This window comes from Sciurus carolinensis, chromosome 4 (genome assembly GCF_902686445.1).
Source record: "Sciurus carolinensis chromosome 4, mSciCar1.2, whole genome shotgun sequence".
NCBI classification, from domain to species: Eukaryota; Metazoa; Chordata; class Mammalia; order Rodentia; family Sciuridae; genus Sciurus; species Sciurus carolinensis.
The window spans coordinates 170,940,510-170,967,468 of NC_062216.1; the positions used below are offsets into that span (position 1 = coordinate 170,940,510).

A 26,959-nucleotide genomic window follows, 5' to 3' on the forward strand; every position below is an offset into this window, starting at 1 on the left:
TAGCGTCTGCCAAGATCTCACAGCTACAGCAGCTGGGCTAGAGCTAAAGGCAGGTTTTCAAATGGTTGCAGGAAGGCAGACTCCTGCAAAGTTCAACACCTACCTGCTTTGTCAAGGGCAAAGTGAGTTTTGACTGCTTGCTTTACATGTGAAAGGAGAAAACTAGCTCATCTAGATTAGAAATAATACAATTATAATTTAGAGGGCCTTAATGGCTAATATGGGGTAAAAATCAAAATGTTTATATGGGATGAAAATCCAAATGTTTAATGTTTCATCCTTTGAGTCACTGACCTGCAAGGGTACAGGGCAGCTGACCCTGGGTACCCAGAGCAAACGAGGAAACAACAGAAACAAGGATCGAGTATATTCTCTTCCTCTTCACTGTCTTGAAAAATCTTAGCTGAAATTCTCATCCATTTTGCCTTTTGGAGCAGTCTCTACCTGGCCCACCATCCAGGACGTTCTCTGTGCAGAGCCAGCCTGGAAGCTCCCAATGACAGGATGGACTCTTGCCTTCTTTGGCAGAAAGGGCACAGTTCTCTCTGTGGACCCGCCCACGGCACTCCTGAGTCTCCTGCCCTGAGCTGAGGTGGCCAGGTGAGGAGCAGGGTCAGGGGGTCTGCCAGAAGGCAGGGGTAGGGGGTGAGCTCTTGTAGAGAAACAAACCCTGGGCCCTGCACACAGATGGCAAGGGGAGAGAAAAGGGATGTGGCATCTTGAGAAGAGCTTGTCACTGCGGCCACAGCTCTGAACAGGCTGGGATGAGCCCTGCCCAGCACAGATACCCGCCACCCAACCCTACTGGCCTGATTTCCAACCTACTGGCTGCAGCGTGAGAACAGATCTGGGACCCCACCTGTGCCTAGTCCTTCCCTCCACAGACGCCCCTCCTCCCAGGTGTGGCCTGGCAGGACCTCCTCAGCAAGGTGAGCAGTTCAGCAAGCCCCAGGGCGGCACCTGGGCTCTGGTTCCAAACTTCAGCAGGCCCTTTTCCAAGGCAAAAGCGAGTGTGTTCACAGCCTATTAGAAGTGGAGGCATGCACTTGCCTTCCTACAATGGGGCCTCACTATCATGTTGAAATTTACAGCTGGATGGGAGAAAAAGCCTGATAAAACACAGCTCAGTACTACTGAGCTGGAGGCAAGAGAAGCACAGGTAATCACAACCCTAACTTGGCCTCAGTGCTTGCCACGGAACTGGGATGCAGTTCTCAAATAGGCGATGACCACCAAAGCAGGCACTGGGCCTCCAAAAGCCCACCCACTCGTCCCCTGTCCCAGACCCTTGGAGAAAGATACTTCCTAACAAGTCATGCTTTGGTAAGATTCACCAGCACACAGCGCAGCTGCAGTTCACACTTAAATAACTCCTGAGACCTGAAAGGCAGTCGTGAATAGGGAGGGCTCTCTCAGCAAGTGCACAATTCAGGCTTCCATGAAGGAGTCGGTGGTCCTGGAGGTGGCTGAGGAAACTGTACTGGCCCTGTGACCACCACTGGATCCACAATAAGAGTGCGTGGAGCCACCAGGCCGTGCACAGAACCATCATGTCTTTTAACCTGTGACCCTGTGTGGAAGCGACACAGCTGCCCTCCATCGTGGTGAGCCAGCGGTACTAAGCTGGTCACAAGGAAAGGCTCCTGGCCACGTCCTTCCAGGCAAGTCTACGGACCTCACAGTCAAACAGTTTATCCAAAGCAGAGCAAGGTCACAGAGCAGCTCTAGTACCCTCTTGTCAGGCTTGAAGGACAAGGGTGAAAGACAGCCCTTCTGGGGATTCCTTAATTACAATCCTACAGATGGCGACGAGAGGGCTAAATGGGCTTCGGATAACTCATGCGCCCCCAGAGGCCGCCTGCCCTCCCCTGGCTCTCACGGGGAAGCAGCACGGATCTGGCCCTGCCCCTAAATGTGTGACCTCGTAGGAGTCTCTCTCTGCATTTCTGCCCCTTGGGTCGCAGCTGAGCCTGGGAGAGCATGGGACAGAAGCAGGCGCTGCTCCGGGTGCTCACTTGACTCAGCCTGGCCTCTGGCTCCATCTCATCATCTTGTCCACTCAGACAGGGAAGGCGAGGCGTGGATGACTCCCAAGCCTTCAAGTTCTGGGATCTCAATTGAGCTGGACCTGTCACCACTCACGGCAGCCAGCTTCCCGCCACGGCATTCCTAATGCTCAACTTCTGAGGGTCTGGCAATATACCCTCTGCCACCCACGACATTTAAAAAACACCTGCTGTGTGGTGGGGATGCATGAGGTGCAGGAACGTAATGGAACAAACTGTCCACCCTGTGGGACTGACAGCCAGAGGAGTAACAGGTGCAGGCGGGAAGGGGCACTCTGGCCGACAGGGTGGCCCGGCCAGCGCAGCCTGAGCGCACACACGTCTCCTCGGTGGCCTCCTGCCGCAGCTCAGCCCGGCCCACCCTCGTCACCCTGTGTGGGCTCTGCTGCCACACTCCAAATTATATTAAAAGAGTAGGCTTCTAGGGCAAGACTCGGAACGTTGTCTTCTCCATTCTTCAGGCCGGGCACACCAGGGCACTCCACGTCTTCTCCGCACCAGTTGGGTGAGGGGACCAAGGAGTTTCTGAGGGCTCAGAGGCACCAGCAATGAAGTAACTTGTGCTCCTTACTTATCAAGCCCAGCCCAGTGAGTCACACAAGCTCCGCCCACGAACAGTACAAAAGACTCAGCTCTCCAAGCGTCATGGCGCCATAACCCCATGGGGCAGAGGAGCAGCACGCTTCTGTCCCAGTGCTGGCGGAGCCACCTTAGCACAGCCAGCAGGGCCTCACTGCTCCCTCACTGCAGCCTGCAACACTTAGCTCATCCCGAGCCCACTGGTGTCCCAGGCAGGCTGCAGGTTCAGGACAGAGTCCCTTCTCCCCAGGACGGTGCTCTGCAGCTTTAAGTCTCTTGCAGATGCTGTGTCCTGTACTTACCCGCAGGGCCTCCCCTCTCAGGCAACCTTCTGACCATCCATTCCAAGTCCTCCTCTGAATCCTCCTTTCCAAACAGGAGTGACAATTGATTTTGGAGTTGTGATATTTGTCATGTGTGCTTAAAGACACCAAAGTGTAAAGGGTTGTGTTTGGAAAACCACTGAATCTGTGCCTTGCTTCCAGAGACCAAACTGTGTTCTCTGCACAGATTCTATTGAGATCCCCAAATTCCTGTCCCCAACTTTCTTGCACCCAACCCTAGGATCCTGATGTGTCCTAAGCCCTCAGCTGGGTGCTTCCCTGAAACACCACCCCAGATAACACCCAAGCTCACTGGGACCCCCATCTGCAAAACAGGGTGATGCTCTTTACCTTGTAGCGCCCCAAGAGGGTCTGGTCTGGGCCTGCTACTGCTGCTATTGCTTTACCAAGGGCCTCGGTTCCCAACCCCTGGAGTTGGACCTGCAAGCTCCTGGCTCATAAGCATGACTACTACTATTTTCCTGGGGCCTCATTCGGGCTTCAGCTCTGAGTGTTTGGTTCCTGCCCCACACAGGCTGGCTCCACCCTTTGTTTCAGGATCTGGTGTTCATCAAGTAGGAGGGGGAAGAAAATAAGGCTCCCTATCCTGCAAAGGCATCCCTTACTCTTTGATAGTTTAAAACAAAAAATCCCAGATTTCAAAAACTTCAAAGATCAACTGAGTCATCAATTTTAATCAAAATGTTCAAAATGAGAAACTAAAAAATAGATGAACTAGAAACTCAGAAACTTCAATATTCAGATCCTGAGTCAAAGGCAGAACACATAAAAGAAAGAGGAAGGATGCATTTAAACAAAGCTGTTTTTGAGCTGAACTCCCTCCCAAGCCCATCGCCAGGTTTGCCGCGCCTGTGCCCCTGGTGCTGCACGGCCGGGAGGCCTGGCGCTGCTCCGCCCAGGTGCTCACACTGACAGTACAGGCCAGGCCTGCGTGTTGTCACCCCCGACACTCCCCTTATACCTCCTGGTCTCCTGGGCAGGAACGCATGCCTCACTGCCCTTCATCCTTCAGCAATTGCTGGCAACAGCAGAAGTATGGTCCACGGCTGCAGAGGGCCGGGCCGTCGTTCTCTTCAGGACCCCTTGCACCTGAGCAAGGTGCCAGATGCATGGCAGGCACCTGGCTGCCACCGGGGGACAGCAAGATCCTCTTCCTGGGTGTGCAAGTGCCTGCTGAAGGTCAGCTGCTCTCAGAACCTGGAGGCATCCCCAACTAACAGCAAAAGGAGGCAGGGGCAATTCTAGAGCCATCAGAGATCAGGCCAGCCCCTAAGGTACAAAGCCAAAACCTTCTGGTAGGGAATCACCAGCTGGCAGCTGGAGGTGGCAGTTCCTCAGAGACCCCTGCCATGCGCCCTCCCAGTTCTCTTGCCCCCCTGCCCTTAGTCCACCTGAGTCTGGATTCCTGTTTACTTATGACCCCGCTGCCCTGCACCCCCAGCCCCACTGACTGTTCCTGGTTACCTCCACCCCCACCTGCCAGCCCAAACCAACAACATCTCATGGAGGCTAAAGGCCTCTCCCACTCTAAACTCTACTGGGTAGAAAGGAAACTGTGTGCCCAACAGCTTAAACAAGTTACTTCCACATCACGGAAACTTGGGGAGAAAGCAAAAGTCATCAGCAGAGGAGAAGTATCCCCATGGCACAAACCCTGAAGTGCTGAGCTCTCAGGAGGCAAACACTCAGCCAGTATAAACATGGGACAGCCAGGAGGCCACCTGGCCGAGGAGGGTCTATTTCTGCCACCGCTCCTATCACCACGTGTGCAAGCTTGCGCACACTACTGAGGGCCCTGCTAAGTGCAGAGCTGACACTGCAGATGCCCACTGGGCTCAGGAGCCACTTAGACCCTGGCTCTGCTCTGATCCCAGAGGCTCTGGATGTCAATGTGCTCATCCATTGACTGTTGCTGGTCCAGCGCCAGTCAGCACCAGTGTGTGGGACATCTGGCACAGGGAGTTGGTCATGACAGAGCAGGCCAGCCCTGGCTGCTGATTCTGCCTGTGCGGACACACCCTGACCTCTGCCTTTCGTTCCCCCAATAAAAGCACAACTCAACTGTCCCTAGCATCAGCAATGGTGAGCGCACAGGCTCCAGGGCATGCTGTACACAGTGCACATGGAAGGCACAACTGAAACCAAAATGACAGGTTCCATGCTCTGTGGCAGCAGCTAAGACACACCACCTGGCTGGCTGCTGACTCTTACTGGGTAGCTAGATGAAGGGGACTGGCACCAGCCAGGGCTGCTCTACCCTATGGTGTCTACCCTGCATGCAGTGAGCAGTCTGGAGGTCCAGCACCTGCCTGCTGGAATGGCCAGTTCTGCACCGGAACCCAGGCGCCCAGAGAGGACACACTGGGGCTCCGCAGTGGGAGAGCTCTTGGGAGGACCCTCAGCCACTTCTGCCCAAGCACCACTACCGCTCATCCCTTCAACTACCAAGTTCCTACCACATCCCATGCCCAGGGCTAGGCACTGGCACCACAAGCCAAGCAGGTCCACAGGACAGCAGCCAATAACGGGTGCAGCTGGGGTGCTGAAGGCTGTCAGGCACAGGATGAGCCAGTGTGGTGCTGCACACCGACAGCCCAGCAACTCGGGAAGTCGAAGCAGCACTTCAAGTTCGGCGACAGCCTGGGCAACCTGGCAAGACCTTGCTCGAAATGAAATAAAAAAAGGTGGGAAGTAGCTCAGCGTTGGAGCGCTGGCCTAGCTTCGCAGGCCCCTCGCCACTCTGAGCCCACAACACAGAAGCAGCACTTCACTTGCGGCCATCGCTGCAGAGGATGGTTCTCTTCTAGCAGAGGCTGGGAGGCTACGCACACAGGCCTGTGCCCACCTCCACGCCTTCTCCCTACGTGAGGCCGGCAGTTCTGAACTCCTGTGAGCCTGGGTCTCTTGCCTGCAAGGAGAAACTGCAACCCTGGAAGGGCTGCAGGCCTAGTAGGGAAAGCCAGCCGAGAGCACTGGTTTTCATTTCTAGACTCCTTGTTGCTTAACATGCCCTCAGAAAAGCTCACAGCTCAAAAGCTCGCGTACAAGCATGTGCACCCAGCATGGGACACGACAGGGAACAGGGAGTCACCGCTCTCCAACGGCAGGCAGCCCGATGGCACCTCAACCCAGTTGGTGCTCCCAGCTGGGAGGGCGGGCCTGCTGTTGGATCCACACAGCCTCTGATTGGGACCATTTAAGTCCCTTCTATCTGCTTTATCCATCTCCAAGGCCAGAAGAGAGCTTGGCGCCTAGTAGGTGCTCTATAAATGCTTCCAGGAAGAATGATTTCCGCTCAGTATTATGGGTATCTGAGTACATACCTTATTCCAAATGTGTGTGTGTGTGTGTGTGTGTGTGTGTGTCTCGAGAGCAGCCATGGCACTGCCCAGTTTGGTCTCACCCTTTCGGATGAACTCGCACCCTACCCACTCCTCCCTTCAGTCATTCAGCAACCATTCAGCTTGTCAGGCCCTCTGCTGAGTCCCAGACTGTCACATGAGAAACACGTCCTCGATGGCAGGGAGTTCACAGTACAGATGAAGAAGCAAGCAGTGACAATAAGACCTGGATGAGCAGGCACGAAGGCTGCCAAAGTTGGCCAGGAATGGTCAAGGAAGGCTTCCTGGAGGAAGCACTCCCTGGGAAAGAAATGGAGGTCCAGTTGGAAGAAAGCACCCCCTCACACCCCAGGAAGCAGCTCTTTGAGACAGGTTGCAGTTTTGCCCAGTCTGACCTTGAACTCCTGGGCTCATGAGATCCTCCTGCCTCAGCCTCCAGAGAGCAGGGACTGTGCAAGTAGCACCACATCAGACTAAGTACATACTTATAATGGAATGAAGAATTTAGTTCAAAGTCAATTGTGGCCTTTCACCAAAACAGGAAAGGAGAGTACTGATGGACACTTGAGTCCCTTAGCTCAAACCTTGGGCTTCTGTGACCACCTGTCTCCATTAAATCAGAACACAGACGACGTCTGACTTGACACAAACTGATACCCCCAATTACTTTAGTTTTCTGAAGCTGTTTCTTGCTGTTCCAGCAAACACCAGGACGTCACCCTCACTCTTCCATCACTGGAGCTCCTGTGTCGGAGGGACCCATGTGGGGCTGATGGCTGTTTCTCTGATTTATCTGGCAGCCTCCCCTGGGGACCAGTATCCACCCTTTACAGAAAAAGAGCCTGAGGTTCAGATGAGTTGAGCAACTTGCCCATGGTCACACAGCTGTGGCGGCCTGGCTAGAACCAGAGCCCAGATCTTTTTAACTGCAAAGTGGTGCTTTTTTTCTTTCATGAAACCCACAATTGCCAAAAGCTCAAGGAGTTTTGCCACAGGGATAACATTTGATCAAAAGCTGACTTTCTAGGCTGGGGGTGTAGCTCAGTGGTAGAACACTTGCCTCCCATGCATGGGGCCCTGGGTTCCATCCCAGCACCACCCAAACAACAAAAAATGTTGACTTTCCTTCAATCAGTGGGCAGGAAAAGTAAGTGAGGCTCAGGAAGAATGGCTTCTGGAACAAAACAAAACAAAACAAAACACAAAACCTTCACACTGCAGCCAAGAAGGGAGGTCCTCTCGGGCACAGGGCAGCAGGCAGATGCTGCCAGGTTCAAGGGAGTGCGCTCAGCCCTCTGGCCCCCTGCCTGCACCCTGCAGCAGCATGAAGTCACACTGCCATCTCCATTCCAACAAACGCAAAGCTGCCTGTAAAGCTGCCTCAGGCTACATTGGGTAATCGCCTGTGCTGCTCCTGGTCACATAGCTGCTGAGCACAAAAAAAGACATCTGAGGATGGGCGGGCAGGTGGAGGAGACCTTGAACAAAGGGCCCAGACCTCTTTAGGCATCTGACTCCTACAGGGCAAGCATCTCCTTCACTCAGGGAAGGCATGCCCGAACTGGCCGACCCCTCTCCTGCCGCCATCTAGACCTGACCGCAAGTGCCTGGCTGCTCTGGGGTGTGTTTGCCTCGTCATCTCGCCAAACACACAGCAGCCAGGACTGCGGCCTGGGCTCTGCATCAGCAGCAGGGTGCGAGGCTTTACCTCCCAGAAGCTGTCACTGGACACCTCCACGCCCACGGAGTCGTCATAGGGGACAGACATCTCTCCAAAGGCTGAGGCGGCGGCAGCGAGCGCTCGGGCTCAGGGTCAGCTCCAGATGCTCAAGATCTGCAGACACACCTATGGGAGAAAAGCACAGGTGCTGTGTTTCCGCATTCCCGAGGAAAAAGCACGGCCCATCTCAGGACTTCCCCACACGCACACGGCTGGAGTGTTCCCTTGGATGGGAGAGTCGTGATCCAGTTCTGGGCACTGGCGGGCACACACCTGCTCCCGTCTGCCTTCATGCTGACCAGCAGACCTCAACGTCTTCCTGAGAAGCTTAAAGAACAGTCCTTGTTCTCAGACGGACAGGTTGATACCCTGGCCGACAGTCTCCCCCCCCCCTCAGGGAAAGGGCAGAGGTCACGTGTGGGGGAGGTCTGGAAGCGGGCAGGGTCCTGGGCCAGGCCTGCCCCAGCCCATTCTAATCATCTGGGGGAGGGGGGCGAGGCCTGGGATGACACCTGGTGGACACGATTCTACCCTCAACATCTGACCCCACTCTCTCCAGTTTCCACCCCATTCTTCTTTGGTTAGGCATTGATCCCATTCCCTATCTTGATGGACTCAGCCAGGGAAACCCAAGTTTAACCAATTAATTCTCACACCCTCTGTGTGAGGCTCAGCTAGAAAGAGAAAGACAAATCCATCATTTCTGAGTACCAGATTCAAGGCAGGCCCATGCCAAGGGGCAGTCACGTCCCCTACTATAGTAAGATGAAGGGCCCACCACCTTCCCAGGCACAGACGGCTTTGCCAGAGTGACCTGCATGCAGCCCAGATGAGGCCTCTGGTCCCAGCCTCCTGCACATCCCTAAGCATGGGGCCAAGAGGCCAACGACTGAGCAGTGGGAGGAGGCGGGGTAGAGCCTGCACCCTCTTGGAGCACCTACGAGGTACCAGGCTGTGTTCTGGGTACTCCCCTTATGTCACCCATTAATCCTCACCATTTCTTGGGAGACTGCCTAGAAATACAGTAATAAACACAGGCGCTAGAAACAGGCTGCCCAGGCTCCAATCCCAGACTCCCTACTTACTAGCTGGGCAACAGTGGGCAAGTTACCTACCCTCTCCGTGACTCCACTGCCTTATCTATAAAAAAGGCATAATAAAGGAACCTGCATCACAGAGTTGCTGTGAGGCAAAACACAAAGAGGGCTTACAGCAAAGGTTGGTCCACGAAGAGCTATGAACAGAGAGCAACATAATTACTACTGTCATCATGATTGTTACAAGCAATCTAATTATTATTCCTTGTGTCTCAGTTACAGATGAGAAAACTGATGCTGCCAGAGGTTAAATACCTGCCACCCCAGTCCCCAAGTAACAAATGGTCAAGGCCAGCATTCGACACCAACTGTCTGCCTGCTAGGGTAGTATTCTCTCCCTTACACCAAGATGTTTTCCAAAAACGACCTAAAATTTAGATAAGTCAGGTGTCTATGACCTAAATGCCAATTGCTGGTGGCAAGGGTTCATTCTGGCTGACCACAGAGCTTCCAGAGGCAAACGCACTGCAGTCATCGATACCAGGCAGGAACAGTTAGGGCACTTTAAAGCCAGGCACTCTAAACCACGCAGGCTGAAGAGGCAGAGCTGGTCACAGCCATGCACCCCGACAACCAGGTCTTCTCACTGAGGAAATCCCAGCGAGGATACCTGCAGTGGGGCTCCACTCTGCAAGCAAAGGGCTAGGACGTCACAAAGGCCATCCTGCCTGGGCCCCGGCACCACATTTCACAGCATTCCCTTGCCCTATGCTACCAGCCAGGGCCCTTCTGGAGTTACCCCAGCCGATGCCCAAGCAGCAGAAAGTCCCCTGCTACAGCAGCTGTTTCTGTGCCCAGCCCCTCGGGGAATATCAGGAATCTAGTATGGGGTGGGAGTCACGGTGGCCCCATCAGGCCATCTTCTGTCTGCACGCAGCTATGTTTCAGACGTTAAGGGAAGATCAGTTCTACGCAAAATTTAAGAAGCCCCTACTAAGCACCTGGAGCCAAGGACAGGCTCAGCACAAAAGTCAACTTTTAGGGGTAGGAGACGGAGCAACGGAGTAACAAATCAGAAAGCTGGAGTCACCAAGGGTATCTATGGGAGAGGACACACCTTCGCTAGACAAGAATGCCCAGGGAGGAGAAGGGACTCACCCAAGCCAACAGGCAGAACTGGGGCCAGGACCACCCTTGCTCCCCTTCCTCTGCCCAGGCCCAGATCTCATGGCAACACTGTGCTCAGTGACTGTGACATTTCCCCCAGCAAGGGCCAACCTCCCCAGGGCATCCCACGGTGGCACTGCTCAACTGCGTGCACCGCTTAGAGGTTTGCTTCTGATTCTGCGAAGCCAAGATTAATCCCAGGCCCCACACAGGCTCAACAAACTCTCCCCCAGCTCCACCCTGGCCCTAGGGTTTTCTCCAGTGGTGTTAATTACAGAGTCCAGTTTTTAAATAGGTAATGATCACACGTGCATTTTCTACTTCATTGGGTGATGACTGTGGAACGCTGGGCTTTTCTAGGGAGTCCAGATAATTTTTTTCCAGTTTACTGATCACCCCTCTAGACTGAAGTCCACCTGACCCTGGCTTTTTGTACACCTTCATCAGTCTCATCAGAGGTTCCTCAGTTTTTATTCTTTTTCAAGGAGTCGACTTTAGTGTCTGCTCATCCGTTTCAGCTGTCTACTGAATGCATACTGTCCGTTTCCTTAATTTATTTAGTACATTGTTTCTTCTACCCTCTTTGCTTTCAACCCTTTGTCCTTTTTCTACCTTCTGAAGGAAAACCTTAGCTCACTACTTTCCAACTTTCTTCTTTTCTAATGTATGCACTGTAAAGTTCTGAGTGCCCCTCTAAGGACAATTGAGCAGTATTTTACAATCTTGTTTATTCTGATAACAATCCCACTAGGTATGCATTTTTATTTCCTTTTCACAGACTTGAAAGCCTGAAGGTCAAGTTACTTAGGCAAAGTCACAAGGTGAGAGCAAGCTTGAAAACCAGGTTCCACCTGGTTCTAAAATCTGAGTTCTTCCTCTAACAGTAGATCACATATAATTAGCAATTCATGGGTATCATGAATGAAATACCAGGAAAATACCAAGGGAGCAGGAGTTCCTTCCTCCATAGGACAAAGGGAAAGCTGGAAAAGGAGTTATAGGCAGATAAGGTCTGTTCAAGTATTGAACAGAAAGAAGGGCCTCCTTTCTATAAAGGTGGTCATGGATGGGTGGTCAAGATGGGTCATGGAGGACCAGCAAAATTTCATCTATCCCTGGAAATCCACGTGGTGACTTCACATAAGTGACAGAATCAGCTCGAAGGCTTCAGGCTCACAAGGAATGTTCTGCACAATGAACAGGGAGTGAGATTTACTGGTACCGCTGACTCAACATGGCCCGATGGTCAAGGCCTACTCCTGGGCCCACACGACCTTGAGTCACATCAACACACTCAGGCGCAGAGATGGCCAGCAGGAGCAGAAGAAAAGAGCAGGAAGCATCATGTGGCTCAGGACACAAGGGCTCGTGTCAGCTTCAAAGGGAAGCCAGGTATTACCTATTACCGCTGCTATTGGCAAGTCTCATGTGTCGGGTAAGCACCTAAGTTTCAGGAACTGGACTACAAACAGTCCGTGGGTATACATCAATTTCTTTTAAATAAAATAAAATTCAGAAATATAGCTGGGTACATAGTGCATGCCTGCAATTCCTGCTATTCAGGAGCTGGGGCAGGAAGATCTTGAGCCCAGGAGTTCAAGATCAGTCTTGGGTGAAACCCCACCTCAAAAAATAATAATTAAAAAATAGGAACAAAAATAGATTAGTACAGTGAGGAAATAAGAATCAAATGGTAAATTTTGTCAAATGCAAACAGAAGAAATGCTTTGCTCTATGACACTGTAAATGAGTGAAACTGGTAACAAATGCTTGATGCCTATCAAAATAAAATGTTACCATGTCTGTGCTATATATTTACACAAGAAAAATGGCAATACCCAATGTGAAAGGGGTGTCAGGGTACCCATCGACTTAGACATTCTTCTTCTTCTTCTTTTTTTTTTTTTTTAAATGGATTTACAACTCAGGAAAAAAGGAAAGTAACCCGTGTTCCCTAAAGTTTGGCAAAGAAAGGGAGAAGGGAAGAAGGATAAGCCACAGCTCCACACTCCCCACGGCTGGCCTCCTGGTACTGCCACATTCCCTACTCACAGGGGAGGGGGCACGTGCACAGGGTGGGTGCACATGTGTGACGGTGCCTGGGGCTGCAGACAGTAGCTGAGGTAAGAGGAGAGAGTGAAGGAGACAGCCCACGTTCTGAGGAAAGGTCTTCCAGAACAAGATGCCCACCTGTTCAGATGAATACCGGCTCTCTGTTGGAGTACGGACCCTCGTGAAGGTCTGCCTTCCTAGGTGGGTACTAGCAGCTAATCGGCACCACGGCAGGCAGGCTGCACCCCAAAAAGAACCATGCCGAATTCCACAGAAGACCAGGCCCACAGGGAAAGAACTAAACGAGCTCCCTAATGACATCCCCTAGGTGTTTATAACTCTGGTGACTGAATTATACCCCCAAAGTTGTCTCTCTTGACTGGAAGTGGCCATGTTTGGTCAGGTAAAGCAAGACTGTTTTAACCAGATGTAGTTGTACTGCCCCACCTGGAAGTCCAGGTAACAATGTTCTGGGGGGTAGAATAAGTCAACATCCAAGTGGCCGCCAGGTTCTGAGCACCTCTCGGCACCACTAGGTATTCTAGGTGAGCTCTGACATATTATTTCTGCATCCTCAAAACCCCTCACCTCACAGGTGTATTACTGTCCCCATTTCCCAGGAAAGTGGCCAAGGTGCAAAGGATTCAAAGTCCTCCAGGGCCCCCTGCTCGTGAGAGCCAGGCTGGAGCTCACTCTGCTCCAGAGTCTCAGAGCGTTCCTGCTGGTATGATCTCCAGAACACCCCAGAGGACAGGAGGGACTCATTCAGAGGCTGGCTTTCCTTTTCTTCCCCGACACCCCCACACAAATGTCCTTAACCAATAAAATGAGTGTGGCACCCTCCAGGCTGAAGAAATACCTAATTTGGAGAAACTGAGGCTTTGGAGGAAACATTCCTGCTGAAGGAAGAGATCCACAGGGCTGTCCCTGTTTCATCTGCTCTCCCAGGGCCAGGAGCAGACCCTGACACCTGCCAATCCTGTGAACATGCTGTGGGGCAAGCTGTTCTCTAATGCCCACAGGTTCTGGACACTTCTAAAACCTCATTATCAATACCAAAACGACACCGTGTGTGCATTTGATAATTAATTGATGCTTCTCATCTGGAAGATAAAGTTCCCAGGAAGACAGCGTGAAGCTGAGAGGAAAATGAGCCTTGGCTCCACCTCTGGAACTCAGCCAGTTATCTGCTCTGAGCGCCAACGTCCTCTGTGAGGCAGGCACTGTCGGCCCTGAAACCTCCTGAGATCCTGAGAGGCTCAGGGGCAATAAGAGGGACAAAAGAACTCTGAGAAATTAAGAAGTGACAGACCAATGAGTCATGACTGCTCTCCCCCACGACAAGGCCTGGCACCTCTGCACATTTCACACTGTCTGCTCCTCGGGACTTGACTGATGACCTCTTCCTACAGAAATCTACAGAAATTGAGCTGATACAATACCCAGTCAACAAGTGCTGGGGTAAGGAGAGGGTTCCTGCCCAACGACACTTTCTGCACGTGTCCCTGGCCCTGACTCTACCTCACAGGCTACGCTGTGTGCCCCACAAGCTGGCTGAGGAACGTGGCCATCTGAACTCCACACAACTAATTCCGGAAAGAGCCTTTGGGGGTAGTGAATGTTGAGTTACTCTAGATTCCTTCTCATCACCATGGAAAAAAGCAAAGACAAGAAAGTATGTGTCCCAAAACTGTTTCCTTCTAAAACGACGACGCTAAAACAGCCAGCTGGAGATGCATATACTCCCTGCTGCCAAAGGTCCACTGAGGTGACAAGGGGAACCTGTGACAATGCAGACAGCATGAGAAGGATGCGGAGCCGAAGGACGGAGGATGGACTGGAAGCAAGCAGATGGACACTGCTTGAGGCGGCAAGGGAACCACCAAACACAGGGGTGGGGAGAAGCCTCGCCAGGCAAGGAACAGGGAGGAACCCATGAAGCTCTGATGAGAATTCTCCAAAGGGTCAAGCTTACTGTACCTCTGTTAAACACGAGTGGTTTGCCATGAAAAAGTAGTAGTCAGGAAACCTTATTTTTTAGGAACTTTATTAAATACCAAAATAAACAGTTTTTGCGCAATAGACTAGATGAAATTTAATATGAAGCTAGTAGCCACATGTGGTGGTACACAAATGTAATTCTAGCTACCTGGGAGGTTGAGGCAGAGGATCGGTAGAGTTCAAGGTCAGCCTGGGCAACACAGAGACGAAGGAAAAAAAAAAAAAAAAAAAAAAAAACAGCAGCAGCAGCAGCTAGTGACTTGCATGATAAGACCACAGGAATTGCTTCTTCCATAAAACGGAAGGATAAAGAGAAATGAAGGATAAAGGGACAGTGCAGGCACTGGGGGGAACACCTGAGGTCACGCAGGCCTGTAGGACAAGGAGCTTTGTTCTGTGCACCTCCCCTCCCCCTTAGTTCTGGCCCCACAGGACTGCACGTCATAGGCCCTCAGTGAAGGTCTGGGTGGGCGAGTGGGTGGATGGGGGCACAGCGACATCCAGTCTTCCCCTCCCTCCTTCTCACACCCTCCTTCTCACGGTGCAGAGCTGCCGTGGTCACTTAGCAAACTTCACTCACGGGTGGCTTAACATTCCAGTTACATGACAGACAGCAGGCACCACCTGGACTCGCCAAAGGTGGATAAATAGCAAACCTACAACTCGACTGCAAGAAAATCCTAAGTGTAAGATGTACAAATCACCACCCCTTTTCCTCCCACCTACCCTCTTGAAAGACCCACCCAGAGTCCTCCAGGCTGGCACAGAGTAAGCCCTCAGAGATGCTCACTGTACCATATTCTGTTCTAAGAGACACTCTTCAGGGATCCAGAAAGACTGGGTTGGAGTAAAGGGCCCGGATCTCTGGTCCCAGGGACTTCTGCATGAGGAACGTGAGCACCGCTCGTCAGCGCAGCAGGGTGGAGAGTAGGCAGCCTCAGAGGCGCACAGGAGGCAGGGCTGCCCGTCTCCAGCTGGAAGCTGGCATGACCTCCTTCCTTCCTTTGGGGCCTGATAACAGGTATGAGGCAAACAAAAGACACACATTATGTAAGTCCTCTAGTCCTTAACCCCCTTAGTCTGTTCCAAAAAGAAAAACCAGAAAAGGTCATTCCTCCCTGGATCTCATAGGCCCTGGGATCGCGGGCTCTGCCTCTGCGACCACCCTCCCTGGAGCGCCAGGGCAGTCTGGATTTCACCTCTCTGTGCTAGAGATACTCTACATTCTACAAGGTCACGAGTGACACTGGGGAACAGTAAGAAATTATGACTGTACGGAGACACCCTAACATTCGGGAAACTATACCTTAAGAATCAAGGCTCAGGAGTTCCCCGGGAAGTTTCCTAACTGCTCACAGAAATTTGAAAAGAATAAGACTCTTCTGTTTCCTGGGGCGCTCTCTCCCATCAAGTACAACACATTTGTAAGGGACAATTGTGGAGGATTTTAAAATTGGAATTTAGTGGTCATGCTTCCTAGCTCAGCAATCGAGGTTACCTATGCCTTTGCCTGTTATTTTACAGTACTCTAGAAATGAAGCTAACCACAGAAAACCATAGTAATTATATTAACTTCTGCCTGTCCATAGAAATGCAAACTATACCAAGTATAATATGACTGACTGCTGAGCAGTTCTGTGAGCTTTACTCATTTTAGAAAGTCTTTTCAGCATTCCTTATCTGACAGTAACTGTTTAGAATCAGAGTGTTCACTTGAGTGGTTTATAATATCTAATTTGTTCTCTCACTAATTAAAGAATTAAATAAAAGACACACACATATACACAAGTACACATGTACACATATACAAAAGATTATTGTTTAAAGCAAAAACATTACATCTAATGCATCCCTTTGCAAGTCTCTGCTGGAAGCCACCCTGGAAGCCCTCCCCTTAGTGCCAACCACAGAAAGGAGCAGAGGGCCTGTCCTTGGGGCAGGCAGGGATCTGGGTTGAACTGCAGCCTCCAAGAGTACATGCTGTGCTCAAGGCTTCTTCCCTCCTGGGAGGAAAGTCCTCCGATAATTGGGAAGTGACTGGAAGCTCTCCTAAACCACTGTTCTGCCTGGGTGAGGGAAGGATCATAGCTTAAGGATGGCACTATTTACCCATTTGTTCTACAAACATCCACCAAGGGCCAGATGCTCTCTCAAGCCTGGTAATGGAGCAGTAAGTGGGACAGACATGGTCCCTGCCCTCCTGGGGCTGACGTCCTCCTAGGGCACATGACATGCAGCTGCAGCATGTAGAAAACACTAGAACAGAGAGAAGTAGGGCTCCAGAAAAAGACCAAGAGGGATGGCCTGTCGCTATCCACTATGGTCTCTCAAAGGACCCCAGGAAGATGAGGAGTGGGCATGGGAGAGACAGGTGCAGGCATTTCCAGGAGAGTCAGAGGGAAGGCGTGCCGGCCTGCCACAGCACCCAGCAGGGTAGAAGGCAGAAGGCTGTCACTGAGGCTCCAGAGAAGCCTATGAACTGCATGGTAACTCGAATTTTTATATCTGTGCTCCAGTTTTAAAAATTAAAGCCTCAAGGAATGCTATTAAAAACCAAGCACGGGTTAGGGCTGTGGCTCAGTGGTAGAGTACTTGCCTGGCATGCGTGAAGCACTGGGTTCCATCCGCGGCACCACAGGGGAAAAAAAGAAAAGTTGAAGTGTCTGAGTGATTTACAGACTGAAGACCCACAGAGGGAAACTAATTGGCACATTTATTTGAAGATGCTTCGACTCCAGGGGTTAGAATTGTTATGAGCACTACTGTACACGTTAAACTGGCCACACACGGACTTGGTAACCACAATGGGACGTGTGGCTGGAGCCCACCATCTACCAGCAGGCCCTTCTACTGCCTGACAGCACAGGGCCCCAGGCCTGAGTCCCTGCTGCTGCTCTTTCTCTTGTAAGAAAGGCAGGCCTCCTGCCTCTCTGCTGCCCTGCAGGCTGCGCGGGGAGGAGGCCTGGGCCAGCGTACTGTTTTGTGCCTCTAGCTGTAAAAGCTCCAATATCTGGCCCCACCCCTTTGTTTCCAGTGATTTCATCTGGAAAAGTGAACACTCCTCAAAGGGAAGAGATACAGATCAGCAAACGGTGACTTATCTCTCTGGAACACTGTGTGGTGCACTTAACTCAAGGACGGAAAAAACATGTGCACTGCGAGAGGCTAAGCTTAAAGGCGCCCCTACAAGGAGGACGCTGAGGCTCATGGCGGGGATGGTCCTGGGCAGCGAGAGTCAGAGCACGTTTTTACATCTCTGGACAGTAGGACTGTCGGGCTAAAGTTTTAGAGAAAAGTCAGCACCTCCAGGCAGGCACAGCTTGTGATTGCACTGGAAACCCTCACCTGAAAATCAGGGGGTTAGCATAGGGTTTTAAACCACCTTGTGGTGTAGACTACCCACAGAAAGCTGCAGAGTGGTGGTGAGGCGGGGATGTGCGGAGTCCACTGGGACATGGACCAGGCCCCTGGAAACGAACATGATGCAGACGCTGAACCATCGCAGTTACAAAGAAAAGGGAAGCAGGGAGCTGCACCTGACTTCGTTTTATCCAACTCCGCGGCGCAGTCCTGGTCTCCCGCCAGGGGAACGATACAGCCCTGGAGAAGGGCAGTGAGAACCAGACTCCTCCAAGCAAGGCGGACGCTGTGCCAGGCGCAGCATCAGCTCCCAAGCCCGCGACTTCCACCGGGCACAACCACCAAGTCCCTCTGGCTTTGCTCTTTCAAGTCACCAGTACTGCGAGGCCCATAACGGTCTGAAGTCCAAACGGCCATTCCTCAGCCAGCACAGGCTCTGTTCCGCAGACGCCAGTGCCCACTGCTCAGCCCTCTCCCATGTCCTCGGCCACATGACCGTTCTCACAGTGAACCAACTGCCCTGTGTCTGCCGTTCCCCACCTGCAGTACGCTCTTCTCCCTGGGGCCAGGCCATCTTCCTGTCATCTTCAGGAGCTTTCAAACCTCACCTTGTGGTCCAGCACGTACATCAAGACTGGGGACAGGGCACCACCTCTACAGCTCTGCACCTCTGTCCCATGACTTCGCCAGGACTGTCCGGCTCAAGTATCCTAAAGACAGTGGGCAAGCTTCCAATCTGACGCCCTCCATCTGTATTCAAAGGGCAGCTCACACTCCCTTAAGAAGGGGTGGGAACACACCCTGAGAGAAGAGGGAAGCCCACCACCTCAGACACACCTTGGCAAAAACGCTGCTGTCTTTGGGAGTCCTCAAAGTAACATGCTACCTGTCTACAGTCCATGAGGTAATTCACTGCCTGCTTTACATGAGAATATTTTAGGAGGCCAAATATCACCAGCATGAGTAAAAAATGGTCAGAGGTGGAAGAAGAGAACAGCTCCCACAAGAGCCCGCAGGGCTGGCTGCGTGGAGACAGGTGAGCCCTCACTTCACTCTCGGTAGGCACAGGATTCAGGCTGGTTTGGTTTTTAATAAATATCAAATAAATAAATGATACTCATAAAACTTTAAATATGGAACTTATTTAGTATAAGCTGTCAGAGCGTTTCACCTGTGGATACCCGGGGACCACTCCTTTGACCTTGGCGGGACGTGCATGTCTGAACGTGTTAAGTGCACCCAACAGGCAGGAACAGGCACGGTGATGCTCACGGCCAAGAGGTCAGGAGAAGGGACTCAATCGCTGGTGTCACTGCCTGGAATGCCAATTTTAAAAGAAAACTGTCCCAGGCGTTCACAGGCCTGCACTTGACCAAACGAAAGCTCCACTGGACACAATGTTTAATGATTCAAGAATCTTTTTTGTTTTTAATCTCACAAAGGGCTCTCAGGGCCCAAATCTGGAAGACTTTGAACACACCCCTTATCATTCTAGCATCTCACCGTTTTCTCTCAAAAAGAACGGAGTAGGATTAAACTAAAAATTGTTAGAAGAGCTCCTGATGGCAAGAAATCATGGAAGAACTCGCGAGGATTAAAGCAGAGAAACGACGGGAGCGGGAGCCTGTATCCCCGTTGACTTTAACTGTGATCCTTCGGACGTGGTGGGGTCCAGCCTACAGCCTCCTTTGAGCACATTTCAATGCTCCAGGACCCCAGTGTCCAGGTGTGAACTCTTCACCAAGGTCTCATGGTGAAACAAGTCACCGTCCACATACAGCCCAAGCTTCCCAAGCACATGTACATCACAGAAACTACTCACAATGTTAGTGACGCAGAATCTCATCAATGCCACAGGTCTTATGCCTGCGAACGCTAAAATTCAAAGGAAAGTTGATAGCAATCAACACACACAGCTTCCAGTACTCACAGGTGTTCTGCTCCCAGGTCCCCAGGCTTCTCACTGAAGACCCTGCCCTGGCTTCTGGAGGCCAGGCACGGCCGCAGCAGGGGGTCAGTGGGTTGTGAAGGGTCAGGTGGGAGCAGCGCACCTGCCAGGTGACTTACCCACTTGGTTCTCTCTCAAGGTTAGCTTGCCCACCTCTTAGAGTGGCAGTCACACTGACCATGCAGCTGGGGATCTTGCCAAAGGCAGGCTCTAGAACCAGGACCTACTTCCAGTTCGTCAAGTTTGTGCCCACTTTTGCCATCCCAGCGCTCTAAGGAGAGCCCTGCTCTGTCATGGCTTTGCACCTCCTTTCACACTGTCTTCCTCCTTGGAAGTGCCTCTCAGAGGAGGTCAAGGGACTAATTATTCTTTAAGGTCAAGATTAGATGCTAGTTCCTCCATGATGTCTTCCCAGTACAAACTCAGCTTTGCTGCCTGGTCTACTCTAAGCACCATGTTTCTCTCTTACAGGACGCAGTCCATTCCACCTTATGTGGAAATCATTTGTCCACCACCTGTCTTCCCCACAAGAACAAAAGGTCCTTGAGGGCAGGAACCACATGGAGTTTACTTCTGTGTCCCAAGCCTAGCACCAAGCTGGCTGTACTGGCTATGAATGTCACACGTTTCCCATCGCCCCGGGTTCAATTCCAAGTACTGCAGAAGAAAGAGCATTTTAAGCAAATGAAACCAAAAATTCTAAAAGCATCCCCATTGAGGCTGCAGCAAAGACCTAAAAGATATCGGGCAACACAAATAAAATTTGCTGAATGAAAACCTCAAGTCAGACAGGGTAGGGTTGGGTAGAGGGAAATGTTGAGGACAGAACAAAGAACACTTCCAATCCAGGGCAGCTGGGAGAAAGGGCACCCCTTGGGGGGCTTCCCTGGGTAGCCATGTGCAGTCCTGTTGCCAGCTGTGGGCTCCAGGACACCTTTCTTTCCATGCTCAGTGTTTACCAAGCGCTGGCCCTGCACTGGCACCACTGGGTGGTAGGGAATTCAAGAATGCCCTCAGAGACGTGTGGGATGCAGTTTCTGTCCTCACCATATGGCAGAGGTGACAACAGTCAATGGTGGTGAGAACTGGTCACTGGTAAACACTGGGCCAAGGACAGAAAGGTCCTCTAGCCTGGAGCTGGTGATGGGACTGCACATGACTCTCCAGGGAAGGGCCCACCCACAGTGGCGCTTGGTGCTGGGAACCGCTCATTCTCTCACAGCCCTATGTGGCAGCTCTGACGAACACTCTCATGTACAGGTGGAGAAACAGGGGTACAAGGGTTCACATCACTTGCTCAAGTCACACAGCCAGTTAAGTGGCAGAGCGGGGATTCGAACTCAGGTCACACTGCTGCCTGGGTCAGTCAGCGGCAGTGAAAGACTCTGAGGTGGGCGTGGCAAAGGGGAGTAACACGAGTGTGACTCAGGCTGGGAAGGAGAGGTGCCAACAAAGGTGACGTGCCAGCTGGGGCTCCAGCACTGGAGGAGGGCGACAGTCTGTGCGCACATCCACTCACTCACTCGGAGTTCACAGAGCGCCTGCTGCAGTGTCCCGCCCAGGCGGCTCAGGGTGCTGAACCCAGGTCTGCCGCGCACAGTCACATTCCAAGGCTGGGCGCAGCACTGCATGGCGCGTGCACATGCACACGTGTACACACACACACACCCGCACGGGCGGCAACGACATGCTACAGAATGGAGGACGCCCATTCCTCCCAGTCCTGCCACCTACCAGACACAGGGTGAGTCACTCGACCTCCCTGGCTTCAGTTTCCTCAGCTAGAAAACGGGTCAGCACCGCCTCCTCCCCACTGGCGGGAGGGTGACACCTCAACAGGGTGGTGTAGCTCCGCTCCCCCCAGGGTTCTGAGGAGCCAGTGGGAAGCAGGCTGGGGTACGGGGAGGGGCACCGGTGGGCGCAGGCGCGGGCATCAGAGTCTGTGGGGCTCCTCCGGGACTCAGGCTTGGCGGCCACGCTGGTGCTTTCCTAGCAGCGGGAGCGGTGGTGAGGAGCAAGGAGGAACCGGATCTGTCTACAAAGATCCCCAAGTGGTTTAAACTGGATGACACGGTCCTACTTCGTAATCGTCCAGCTGCTGGCCAGGCTCAGAGCTACTGCACACTATTAATGTTTTTAAATGACCAGGACCACACAGATCACGTTGCCATCATTGCTAACAACCAGGCTGTGTTTCCACACACAGTACGCTCTTCCAAAAGAGTCAGGAATGCTTTGCAGAATCCCGAACTGCAACAGATGCCGGTGGTGTCGAGGACTTCACATCTTCAGAGCTGAACGGACGCACGAGTTGGATGTTTCCCGAGGAATATCAGTGTTGGGTAGACAGAAAAATTCACCCGAATTTACAATTCCTGGTCTCCTCATGGTAACTGTGAATACACAAACCACATCACCACCTGCTCCAAAAGCCCGCGCCGCATACTGCTCAACCCTCACTCCTTCCCTTTGTGGCAAGTCCACTCGTGATCCGGCCCCTGCCAGTCCTCCTGCCGGCCCTGCTCTGCTGCAGCCTAATGACTGCCCACTGCTTCCTGAAGGTAATTCGCTTCCCCTTCCCTACTGCACAACTCTGCCTGGAACGCCTCTCCCTGAAAGGAGCGCTGGCCAGCTCCTCACACCACTGGGGCCATTCCCCAGGGACTCTCCAACCTCGCCCTCCGATCTGGCCCACGGCCACCAATTTCCCGCCTGCGGCTTTCTACCCTAACTCTTCTTACGCTTCTTCAGAGCACACTCCACTGCCCAGCGTGTCCCTGCCTATAGCCGGCTTCCCCAGGAGGGAATCCCACAGGTGCCTCACACGGCAACAGGTCCTCCCTCATGCTGAGGTCCTTGCAGAGTAAAGTGTTGGCTTCAGAAAAGAGGATCAGGGTCAGGGTCCTTATAATTATGTACATTATTGATCTCACTCGTGAAGGCCATATATTAACAGCTCTTGGATATCACAGAAAAGGAAAAAAAGATAGTTACTCAGATTAACCAAAGACATTACTTTTCCTTAAAATGATTTTTAGTTGTCAATGGATCTTTTTCATTTTATTTATTTATTTATATGCGGTGCTGAGGATCAAACCCAGGCCTCACGTGAGACATGCCAGATAAGCACTCCACCCCTGAGCCACAACTCCAGCCCCAACCAAAGACAGTTCTTGAGCTGAGAGCAAAACTTAAGTTTTTGATGATCCTTAAAGAGCCAATCCTTAAAATAAATACATAGCTAGCTAGTCAGCTAGATAGGTAGGTAAAGGCAAAATGCCAATTCTTTTCCAACAGCCAGTCGGTACAGCCCACCATGTCAGAAGAACATCCCACCTGGAGCCTCCTTTTGCCTCCAGAACATCCCAAACCACACACCACTAGAAGCCACATTTTCACATTGCTTTTGTTCTTCAAAGTCCCCTCTGCACAAGAAGAAACAACTGTGTTAGGACATATACCAGTCACACCACACTCTAAATTTTCAAGCATCAAGAATCACTCAAGTTGGGCACAGGGGTGCACGCCTGTAATCCCAGCAGCCCACCAGGCAGAGACAGGAGGATCACAAGTTCAAAGCCAGCCTCAGCAAAAGCAAGGCACGAAGCCACTCAGTGAGACACTGTCTCTAAATAAAATGCAAAATAGGGCTGGGGATGTGGCTCAGTGGTCCACTTCCCCTGAGTTCAATCCCCAGTACCCTGCCCCCCCCCAAAAAAAAAAAAAAATCACTCAAGTGATGGAGGTCAAAGACTTCAAGAGATTAAACACAAACTGGCTCTATGGTTTCATGTATTCCTGGGACTTTATTTAAACCCCTGAATAGTTCTTCAGTAAATTCACATTTCTCAAGCACTGAACTGCCAAGAAGAACCTCCTTAAATGATCCCAAATGCCTAGAATTTGGGCAAGGCAAACAGGGCCGGAAAACACCAAGACCAACATGGTTTTTCTTTGGACTACAGATTCTTAAAACAAGGGATCTGCCCAAAGTGGAAGTCTCAGTCAAGTCCAAAAATAAACGACTAAACAAGACCAAGAGAACAAAACCATACTCATGCTTGGGGATTCCCAAGAGCCAAGGGTCTACTGGATGTCTGGACCAAACTGCACAATGGCAACACCCAGGAAGCAAACGCAGCCTGCCCGGCCTGTTCTCCCAACCACGAAACCAGAGGGGAAGTGGCTGTTTGCAGAGGACATGAGTCTGCCCACTCAAACCCTGACAGGAGCTCCAGCAACCCTTGCCCGCTGTGCCCTCAGAGTCAAGCCCTCCTTCTCCCCAACCTCTGCAGGTGGCTGAAACAACCAAACTGCCATCAAAACTGGAGAAAAACTCATGGGCATTATGAACAAGAGATTCTGAGTCTGAGGAATTGTAAAGTTGATGCTCGAGTGTGTGAAAGTATGAACAAGCAGATATGAAGAAATATTATGGAGCCATGGTAACAAACCACCAAAGAAAGTCCAGTTGCACAGAACTATTTAAAAATAAACCAGATACTCAAATACCAGCAGAAAGCTACAATGACTCACACTGTTCTCCTCAGTATGTAGAGGACAGCCAGTTCTTTAACACACTTGTCTTCCAGGCTTTTTCCCCCCTGGAGAAACGTGAGACAAAAGGGAGTAAAAAGGCAGCTTTGAAATTTTCTCTAATTTTATCACATGAATAGAACCTTATATGTTTTGGAGTTAGAGTACAGAAATGTACATTCACAGGGAGCACTGAGGCCCTTAATAAAACCAAACTACATTCAAAAAACATAACCAGGGCCCCAGAGTGAGCCAAACCAAGTGTTCAAATACCAGTGGCGCTCATCAAGAACAAGCGCCCGCTTCTGCCCAGAGTGCACACTCTTCCGGGTGCGGGGTGCGCGCAGCCTCGCTTTCCCTTTCCTGGCTGTGTGAGTGTCCCCCACCTTGGACCTGGCCTCCCTGCCCCTCCTCTAACTACACCTGCAGCTCGCACAGAAGACCGCGGGGGCCTCCCACTCTGGCCTGCCGTCGCTGCCGGCAGCCTTGACCTCCTGAGCCCCTTCACATGTGGCATGCTGTGGCCTGAGACTGCCCTTCCCAGTCAACCCCGACCACCTGCAAGGCCGGGCTGGGGCGTCACCTCCTCCACCATGCTGTTACAGTTCTACATGGTGCCCGTATTTGTCCACGCTGCTATTTCCCCAACCAGGTCGTCAGCTCCTAGGGACCACGCCCAAGTCACCTGGCTGCCCTGGTGCCTGCATGGAACCTGCAGCTGCTCAGTGACTGCTGTAACCAGGACCTCCCCTCCTCCCCCTTCCCCTGCCCTCACTTGTGGTATCTCTTCTCTTATTCTCCATTAAAAGAAAGAAAGAAAGAAAAAAAAAAAGACTCTCCTGCGCAAGCTGCCCCTCTGCCAGTGTCCGCGACCTCCTGTGAGCACACAGACTCAGAGCTCCAGGAAAACGTGCTGGAGCACAAGCTCGACTACTGGCCGAGCAGTTTCAATGAACTGTACTTTGGCAGCCCCAGAAAATCAACTTTGTAAAGCTGGTTTTTCAGTCTTTTGCAGCAAAAATTATTCACCAAGTTGCACAATCACTGAAATTTCAATTATCTTGTTACCAAAATCCCAGGAAAGCCACCCAAATGCACCAGCTTCAAGGAGGGGAGACTATATCCTCCGGTGAGAACATGCCATCAGCGGGCGCACCAGAACCTCTGCAGACAGCAAGGTCAATGCACTTTCTGGGGAGCAGGTTCCAGAAGAGCTACACAGGACCCTCAGAGCACCAGCAACAAGCAGATGGCAGCCATGCATGTGAGTGTCCAGTGTGTTCACAGGTCTCCAAGAAGATCCTATCGCTTCAGTCTTCCACCAAAGTGGGGCTGACCTGAGGCTTAACCCAGGCAAGGCAGGGGAGCACCTGCCTCTTGTCTGGCAGTGATATGCAGGTCCCCGTCCCTGCTGTGGCATACCCTAGTGAGGCAGGCAGAAATGACTTGGCACAAGCCTCCCTGGACCTTGGATCTCCCTGTTCATAAGGCAGGTGGATCTTTCAGTTCACCAGATTCTACATCTGAGGGGAGCCTGAGAGCACAGGCAAAGATGGACTAGTTTGAAGTTTATGTACTGTGCATCCTGTGTCAAAACCGATGATTTTTAATTAAACAAATGAAAAGGGGGTTTTACTTTAGTGAGCACATACTCCCTGGGTGCACACTGGTAATCTACCCAGCCTCTTGCATACTCTCCATTCTTCTCACACCCATGCATCGGGAATCCATGCGGCCAAGAACATTCTGGGCAGTACTGGGAAATCCCACCAGGTACAGAACAGACAGAAGTCCTTGCACTTGTGGAGTGTACGTTCTACAGCAGGGACTGACAGAGTAGTTGCTAGGCAGAGAAAGAAAGCGAGGAAAGGGGATGGGGGAAGCAGTAGAAAGGAGGCACTTTTAAACAGAGTGAGTGGGGATGGTCTCATTGAAAAGGGGACATCTGAGACAATTTGGGAAGAAGGGAGTTGCCGGGACCTCCAGAGCAGATGCAGCCTGGGCAGAAGGAAGACCCCACACCAAGGCCAGGGAGGCTGCTGGAGTGTCTGCAGACAGCTACCCCAGGAGCCCCTGGAGAGAGGGTGACACAGACCGCCCAGGCAGCAGGAGCAGTGACAACGCATGAGTTTAAGGAACAAAATGGCCTGGTTCCTGCAACTTCTGTCCCACCACCAAGGCCTACCACCAACCCCTGACTAGATTTGCTGGCACAATCGTCGTCCACAAGCCTGTGTGCCAACACACTCCTGTCCCGAGTCCTGACCGAGGAGTCGTCAGACACACACCAGCCGCCCTTCCCCGTGTGGCCCCTGCCTTGGCTGCCCCTGATGCGGACTCATTCAAGGCCCACTCTACCCAACACACAGCTCCAGGAAGCAGAAGGTCCGGAACCCTTGGGACCCCACACCATTTTCAGGCCAGTCATGGAGACGGAGCCCTGGGGGCTTCTCCTGGCTTTGTTCAAGCAATCCTGGACCTCTGTCTTCAGAAGCCGTCCATCTTCCAGTGAGACTTTCAGAATGAGGCTTCAAGGATTTCGGCAGCTCACCTGTTGTCTGCCCCTACCCAAGCACATGCAGAATAAAGCTCATTTTGCTGAATGTGAGCTTTGTGCCCATAACCTTGAGAACTAAAGCCACGTAAATTGAACAGAATTTTAAATGTTTTTGAAACAAACCAAGTAGTCACGTAAGGTAACTCTGGAGGAGGTCTTTTGAAATCGCTCTATCTGCACTACAGCTCTAGTTTCTAAATTGTTTCCTGGACTCAGGAAGAAGCAGAAAGTATGAAAGGAGAATATCAGGT

At 51.8% G+C, this 26,959-nt stretch overlaps 1 protein-coding gene across 6 annotated transcripts in view; it reads right to left on the reverse strand.

Annotated features, from left to right (window-relative positions):
* Nucleotides 1-26,959, reverse strand: part of Pacsin2 (protein kinase C and casein kinase substrate in neurons 2) — a 104,525-nt gene that overhangs the window by 21,880 nt on the left and 55,686 nt on the right. For 5 of the 6 annotated variants that reach the window (XM_047549243.1, XM_047549241.1, XM_047549238.1 and 2 more), the window contains exon 2: nucleotides 8,039-8,176. The exons of the other annotated variant lie outside the window; for it this stretch is intronic. In XM_047549243.1, coding sequence (XP_047405199.1) covers nucleotides 8,039-8,098 — 60 coding nt within the window. In that variant the 5' untranslated portion in view covers nucleotides 8,099-8,176. The remainder of the gene's footprint in view (nucleotides 1-8,038; nucleotides 8,177-26,959) is intronic. 6 annotated transcript variants of the gene reach the window in all.